The sequence below is a fragment of the Chinchilla lanigera genome, unplaced genomic scaffold, assembly GCF_000276665.1.
Source record: "Chinchilla lanigera isolate Chin_1 unplaced genomic scaffold, ChiLan1.0 scaffold00076, whole genome shotgun sequence".
Lineage (NCBI taxonomy): Eukaryota > Metazoa > Chordata > Mammalia > Rodentia > Chinchillidae > Chinchilla > Chinchilla lanigera.
Genome location: NW_004955477.1, coordinates 547,301 through 555,061, shown reverse-complemented (window position 1 = coordinate 555,061; position 7,761 = coordinate 547,301). Strand labels below are relative to the sequence as shown.

Genomic DNA, 7,761 nt, shown 5'->3' with positions numbered 1-7,761 from the left:
AAAAAAAAAAAAAAAAAGAAGTCTTGCCATAGCTGGATAAAGCGAGGAGGAGGAAGGTGAAAATAAATTGGCTAGGGCAGTTTTTTTCCCTTGGCTGTAAGTAATTTAACATCCTGTATATAATTCGATCATTTTAAAGAAAATATTGAAATGTAAGACTGTGCATGATTTGCTTTTAAACTGTGGTGTCTTTGGGCATGCTTCACGTCCCACTGAGCATGTCTTTGTTTTAGGGGAGTGGTTTGTCTTTTGTGTTATTTTTTTGGAGCATGTCTTTAGGTTTCCCTGTGGTATTTTCAATAGCTACTAACCTTTCCTGATACAGGGTTGTAACTGGGGTGGAAATTTACAGCAGGTTCTTCCCGGTGCACAGCGCTGGTTATATACAGGGATGGTCATTTTTTTCACCTGTAGTTGTTTCTGATGCAGCTTATATAAAACAACTGTGGACTGAATATCACTCTAACTGCAAAACAGTAAGACTTGCAGCTATTTTGTTGACATTCGGAATGCTTCTAAGTAAATACAAATGATTTTACCAAAATTTTTTAAACTGGATGTGGCTGTGCATGCCTACTCCCTCATCCCACCCACTCGGGAGGCTAAAGCAGGAGGAACACAAGTTTGAGGTCAGCTGCAGCAATTTAGCAAGACCTTGTCTCACAATAAAACCTAAGACAGGGCTGAGGATATAGCTCAGTGGTCGAGTTCCCTGGGTTTGATCCCCAGGACTACAAGCCACCCCCCACTTACTGTATAACATGATGCTCTGATTACAGGATTAGCAGGAAAAAGTTAACAAATGGCACACAGGACCCCTGGTACTGCAGAACTCTAAATAATGTTGCTTTTCTAAACAAATAACACGTTTCATATATCAAAAAAGGGTAAAAAACATAAAAATATCTATAGCTTCTTGCTCTGGAGATTATGAGTAGCTTTCTCCCATAGCTATCAATGTTTACTAGAGAAACAGATATAATACAAATACATAAGGATTTACAGGACTGGCTTACAACGGGCACCCGCAGAGTCAGAGGAGGAAGCGTGCAGAGGCTGTCTGTGCACTGGAGACCAAAGGATCCAGTCGAAGGTCCGGAGCTCACTACAGTGTCCGTGCGAGTCCGTATCAGGGGGCCGATGGGTCTGCAATGGAAGGCTGGACAGTCCATGCTGGAAGGCTGAAGGCTCTGCACCGGAAGCTGAAGAGTCGGCGCTGGAAGCTACAGGCTAACATCCAACGTGAAGGTGAAGACTAGAGCTCCTCCCAGGGAACAGCAGTGAGTCTTCCTGCTTCATCTCCCCTTTTATGCCAGCCAGGCAACAAACCGCCCTGGGGTGGGTCTTCTGCACCCCAAGGTGTGGAATTGCGGAGCCAATTTAGTTGAGCTTCTCTTACTCAAATTGACAGTCAACCATCACAACCTTTTACCTGCCAATTCTGATTTTTTTAAATCAAAGGAAATATTTTATTTGAATAAAAATAAAAGCGTCTGAGAGCACAGATGGGGTCAGAACCTGGGGCCAGAATGAAGGCCCAGGTTAGTGAGCAGCTAGCTAAGGGGGCATGGCTAGACCAAGTAGAGAAGCTGGGCAGAGCGAGGGAGACGCTCCGTTGCTCTGGCTCAGGTGCCTGTCAGGTGAGGGTGATGGTGACACCAGAGGCCCGTGCTGCTGGGAGAGCCATGTGCAGCAGGAAGGAAGCATTCTCAGATGCCATGCATGCCCACAGCCACCTCTGTCCTTGGAGCTGACTGGGTCAGCTGACCATTACCCACCTTCTAAGTCACAAAAGCAACCCCACCCTACCCTATGCGCCTTAACTAAGGCTGCCAAGGGTCTGCCCAGTCAGCGAGGGGCAGCTCTATGTCAGGGGAATAGAACAAAGCCACTGGGGCTGGGCCAGGGAGAGAGAGCTGAGCTGAAGGCCATTAGGAGCTCAGAGATGCTTTGTACGATCAGAATCCCTATTACCTACCCATTGGCACGGTGCCCCCAAAGAAGTCCATACTCTAATCCCTGCCACCTGTGAACGTGACCTTATCTAGAAATAGTCTTTGCAGATGTAACTGTGGCTCTGAAGATGAGATAATCATCCAGCACTTGCAACGGGCTCTAAGCCCAATACAGGGGACTCATAAAAAAAGAAGAGGGAGAATTGAGGCAGAAATACAGAGAGGAGAAGGCCATGGGAAGACAGGCAGAGAGAGAAGGGCTGTATACACAAGCCAAGGAGTGCCACGGATGCTGGCAACCACCGGAAACGGAGAGAAAGGCAGGTGGCAGATTCTCCTGTGCAGTATCCACAGAACCAACTTCTCTGATAATCTGAACTTCAATCCACAGGAGAATAAATTCTTGCTGTTTTAAGCTGTTAAAGTGGAGTGATTTTTGATGACAACCCTTAGGGGAAAAAACACCCATACACACCTTTCTATCTCCCCAGCTTTCTTGTTCACCCACCCTTCATCCTGAGGTCCCTCAGCAAGGCCAGAGCAGGGAAGGAATTGGACAGCAGGCACTGGCTAAGTGTCTTCACTACTTGCCTGCCCGCTGGAGCGCTCACCTTCTCCTAGTCATTTAGAAGGGAACAGACAGAGTCTCGAGGTCGATTCTCACACACTAGGACTGAGCTACAAGAGTGACAGCCCATGACTTCCTCGACCTGATAGAAAGAAACAGATTTTGCCCCCCTCCCGAAGGCAGACACTTTATAAAAAGAAAATCTAAGCTAATCCAAGGCATCCCCTTAATTATTTAAAGTTGCAAATCAATATTTCTCATTAGCTTCATTTACAAACCCCAGCACAATAATGAAGGAAATGTTACTTAAATCCATAGACAAAGAAAGAAGCCCAGACAAATGAGCCGAAGAGCGAAAGGCCAAATCTGATATTCTTTAACAAAGGCAAGAAAAGCCTCAACCCTTCCCAGAAAATAAAGCACAGCCACACTCATTGCCAAGATCCAAAGAAAAAAATTTATTTACAATAGAAGATTTTATTTGAAACATGCATTCTTTAAAACAAATCAGCAAACGTGGATCAAGTTTACACTCCTTAAGGCAAGAGTCCCTATGCACGCTGTACATGTTCATATTAAATCAAAAGCTGCTCACCCTGGGAATTCGTGTACAAAGGGCAAGGCCAAGGTCAGCAATTTGTCTTTTATTAGAGAATCAGACAATCTCCCTGATACAGGAACTCTGAGGTCAACTTGCTATGAATTATACTAGGAAAATGCAAACCAATAGCAAGAAATCCTGATAGTCTCCTTAGTACTGCATACAATCAAATCAAACATTATTTAGAAAGGAAATACAGTAGTGCATACGAAAAGTGAAAACAGAACCTGTCCATGTAACTTCAAGGACAGCAGTGTGCCAATGGTCATATTGCACCCAACAGTCAAGTCCAGGCATTTGGTTCAGAGTTAGCTTTTCCCCATTTTGGCAATCAGTTCATCACAAATCTTGGTGAGCTCTTCTATCTCTTTATTCTGAAAGTAAAGACAAGAAAGAAGTTTCCAGTGTTTGAAATCCAGCCAATCAGAAGAGGCACTGGGAACTTTGTGAGGATGAGGTCTGCCCAGCTTTTTGGTTAAAGTAATCTAAAGCAGGAAAAAGAAATGACTTGGAACCACACAATCTGTTCCAGCACACAGATCTAGCTGTGCGACCTTGGGCAAGTTACATAACCTCTCTGAACCTTGGTCTCCTTATCTTTACAATATAAGTGATAACATCTGTCTGAGAAGTAAATGAGGTAACAAATGCAAATAAAAGATAGGAAATGCAAAGTGACTAGCACAGAATACAGGGTTAACCAGTATAGTTCTTGTCTCTATTTGCCTCTGAAGGACATGCTCTGGGGTAATGATGGTCTAGGCTGAGCTCTTTGGTGGCTTTCTGGAGAAAATGCACATGAAAGGTCGTGCCATTCTATCTGGATAGGAGCACTAGCATTATTTGGAAGATGCCCCACAGGTGTTGCTGTGGAGACAGGTGTGAAGGGGGCAGAGGAGATGCAACGTAGCTTCAGGATGTTCCTTATCACGTACCTTGCACATCCTCTGAAGGCCAATCAAGGGTAACCAGCCACACGTTTGTGTAGTAATTATTTCCCAGCCTGTATGATGGGATCCAATGAGATATTCCCATCATGCAGACACGGCTTAGCTGTCAGTGAACTAGACACTGAGGCCCCAGGGTTGAGCTGCTTTAACTGCACCACAGTCTCTAGAGGCCCTCTCCAGGGGACAGGTCTTTCTGGCATCCTGGGTACATTCTGCAGCCCACATTTCCTCAAAGTCTCTATGGGAGGGGAATCGTTAGCAAAATCTGTCCCTGGGGCTGAGCTAAGGCCCTTCCTAGGAGACCTTGGGACTTTCCGGGACATGTTCCAGATCAGAGCCATGAGCTGTTTTAAGGGTAGGACTCCTGGTGTCATGCGTCACAGAGCCGTGCAGGGGGAGAACGATCCTCTTATAGTAGAGGGGGAAGCACGGTCTACCACCAGCTGCACTACTTCCTGAGTAGAACGTATGCTCTGAGTCACGATTCAGAGAGGCACTGCTGGGAGACACGGCTCTGAATGGGATCGTGGGCTCTTTAGGACCATGAATCCTCAGGCCATTAGCATCAGTACCACTACTGCCTTGCTGGGCTGCTAATGACAAACATTTATCTTACTGGAGCGCTTGCTATGTGCCAGTCACCATGCTAGGCATTCTGGACACCATGGCCTCACTCAGTTCTCATGACAGTCACTTACAGAAGTCATTCATAACCCCATTGTTTCAATGAGGAAACTGAGGCTTGGAAAGGTTGAGCCTGTTGCTTAAGGTCGCACAGCCAGTCACATGTGGCCAGCCTGGAATGCAAACTTAAGTTGCCCGGGCAACTACATAGCTTTGTTATTATACTTACTAAACAAAATGCCAAGTGACTCGTGGCTAAGAGGCCTGAGCAGATCCATTAGATACTGATGCCTGGAAGTTTTCCAAGCTCTGTCCTGGGATCATCAGCCACCATCAAACAAACTGCCCCATGGAGGAGCACAGCTCAACATATCTGGTATATTTGGCAAAGTTTAGGCTCTTCCCTTTTAAAATGCAATTCAGATACTAAACTGTCTGGTAACCATTAGCCTTTTCCATCCTAAGAGGAAAAGGTAAAATGAAAACAGTGACCTGTACCATGCATTTTCCTTCCAGCTGTTCGGATTCTGGAGAACTAGGAATGTACTGAAGGACACAGCTGTGACAAGTGGGGGATGACTTGGGACTTCAGGGAAATTCACGTCTAAAATGTTTTCAGAGCTGCAGGGAACCTAGAGACAGCCTTGCCCACAGCTGTACCAATGGCAAAGTAGGATGAGGAGAGGAGCTTCTTAATTCCCAGGGCTCCAGCCCTGACGTGATCTAAGCAAAGTCCGGCAGAGGTTACTGCTGTTTGGCCAAGGTGTCCCTCTAGACCACACTGGAACCTCAGGGTGTTTCTCAGGTAGCAGAGGCCATCTGGGAGACAGGCTGGTGCTCACCTGCCTACCAATGCCAGGTGCCCCTCTACGCCCACATGTATAAAATGTACTGCTTCCCCACGCTGCTAAGCTCTGACAACCAGGGGAATCTTAAGGCTCAGCAATATACTGGAAGGAAGCTACATGTCTAGAAACCCCATTCAAGAAACACACCAGGAGTGGGCCTGCCCCCTATGTAGATAGACTCAGCCTCACTTTCCCAGCACTTTTAGAGCACTCCTGCACACCCAGGGAGGAGGTATACGTAGTAGGCTGAGTATCAAGTGGAAATTTGGAAACCTGGGGACAAGTTGAGTGACCTCAGGAGGTTTGCCCCTGACCATGGAACAAGCGGACATCTGGGCCCCTCTGGCCCTGACAGTATCTGTTCTCTGCGTCAGCCAGTTGTCTCAGCCTGGGGCTGGTGGATACCCCGTCCCCTCACTAACAGGCCCCTTGGATGCAGGAGTTCAAATCAAGTACTATGCCTGGCACATTAGGGGTCCTTAACAAACTTTGTACTAATGAATGAATACTGCAAAGGAATGAAAAATGGAAGTAAACATCTAAAGAATTTCAAAAAAGGAAGAAAGGAAGCCCATCTCAGGACTGGTGTGAAACTGGACCCTCCAGAGGGCGATACCGGTATGCTCAAGAAGAATTGCGCTGGCTCCGCCTCTTAGCTCCACCTCCTTTCATCTGCTGGACTGGCCAGCAGCAGGACAGCACCAGCCCCACCCACAGAGCCCCCACTCCTGTGCTCTTACCTTCTGCTCCAGTGTTCTCTCCAGAGCGTCCACCCGCAGCTGCTCCTTCCGTAGGCTGGCCTGGTAGGCCGCCTGCTCCTGCTGGGCCTTGCCTCGAACCTGCGCAATTTCAGCATTGGCCCTGGGGGAACAGAGGACTCAGAATGATTGTCCTTTGTCATAGGTGGCCACAGATGCTCTGACAGGTTCCTCCTACCTCCCTCAACTCTGGCCAGGAAAAGGGACTGGCTCCAACCCCATCAACCAGAGCCCTCATATAGAAGCTCAATAAAGCCTCCATCCCCAACTCCCACAAGGTAGAAATGTTTTGGGTACCTGAAACATTACAACATATGCCCCCCTACAACTCTCATAGTAGATACTAATCGAGAGTGTGCCCTTAGCACTGGTCATACCAAAGGCATATGGTTCAGCTGCCCTCTCCAAAGCAATGTCAGGCAGCACTGGCTCTCCCAGCTGGGTAAGGGAAGCATTACCTGTCCAGTTTCTCCTCTGCATGCACCTTCAGGGCCTGGTACCTCTGCTCCTCTTTCTTCACTCGGGACAGGTACTCCTGCGCACATTTCTTCAGCACCTCTTCATTCTGGGATGACAAAGGACAGGGCTCGGGCTCACAGGAAGAAACGCCAGGAGTATCAGGAACCCTACAAACTCTAGGGTATGGGTAGAACTCCACAAGACCAAGTTTGGCTCCTGAGCTTTCAAGGATCCTCCTCCTCACAGTCAGCTCAAGTGGACCTGGAGCTCCCTCTAGGCTCTTCCAAAGAGCTCCCACCTTTCCTCCACACATACCCAGCCTCCTGCTCTGCTCATGAGCACACACACACCTTGCGGAAACCTTCTAGGACTTCCTTCATCTTCTCGTATCTCCTGAACAGGTCAGCCAGAGACTTCTCCACAGAGTTCAGGTCGGCCAGGGCTTGCTCCTTCTCCAGGACCAGCTGCTGCACTGTTTGGTGGGACACTGACTTCTCTCTTTGTTCATCCTCTGGCAGGAGAGATGGGGCCAAACGATGGCACCTGAAATCTGTACTGGGTCCCTGGGGCCAGCCAAGCTCTCAGATGCAACTCAGCCTAACCAGTGGTGCATCTTAAACCCTAGCTTTTCCGTGGAATGGATCCACTCCCCAAAGTCCTTCTGGATGGTCTGTAAAGGATGGAAGCATCCAGGATGGAAGGATGCTACAGCCCCAGCATCCCAGACCTGATCCTGTATAGGTGGAAATTAGCCATTATCCTTTAGCCTGTTCAAGGCAGCCCTTTACAAATCTATTCTGGAGACCCCAGTGATCCTATTTTTCCCTACAGCAAACAGATCCCGCAGATAAAGAAGACACCACCACTGCATTTATGTGGGGGCAAGATTAAGGGGTGCTGTGACCTCAGGTTGGAGTGAGCCTCTCTAAAAGTTAGCAAGACACAGATAGTCATTGGGAGAGAAAAAGATTTCTTCATCCCTAAAACATCCCATAAAC

General features: G+C 47.7%; 1 protein-coding gene across 12 annotated transcripts in view; it reads right to left on the bottom strand.

Moving 5' to 3' along the window:
• Positions 1 to 2,961: 2,961 nt before the first annotated feature.
• Tacc2 (transforming, acidic coiled-coil containing protein 2) overlaps positions 2,962 to 7,761 on the bottom strand; it is a 213,111-nt gene continuing 208,311 nt past the window's right edge. For all 12 annotated transcript variants that reach the window (XM_013503062.1, XM_013503064.1, XM_005401923.2 and 9 more), the window contains 4 exons: positions 7,114 to 7,274; positions 6,763 to 6,869; positions 6,287 to 6,407; positions 2,962 to 3,498 (listed from right to left, as the gene is read on the bottom strand). In XM_013503062.1, coding sequence (XP_013358516.1) covers positions 3,433 to 3,498; positions 6,287 to 6,407; positions 6,763 to 6,869; positions 7,114 to 7,274 — 455 coding nt within the window. In that variant the 3' untranslated portion in view covers positions 2,962 to 3,432. The remainder of the gene's footprint in view (positions 3,499 to 6,286; positions 6,408 to 6,762; positions 6,870 to 7,113; positions 7,275 to 7,761) is intronic.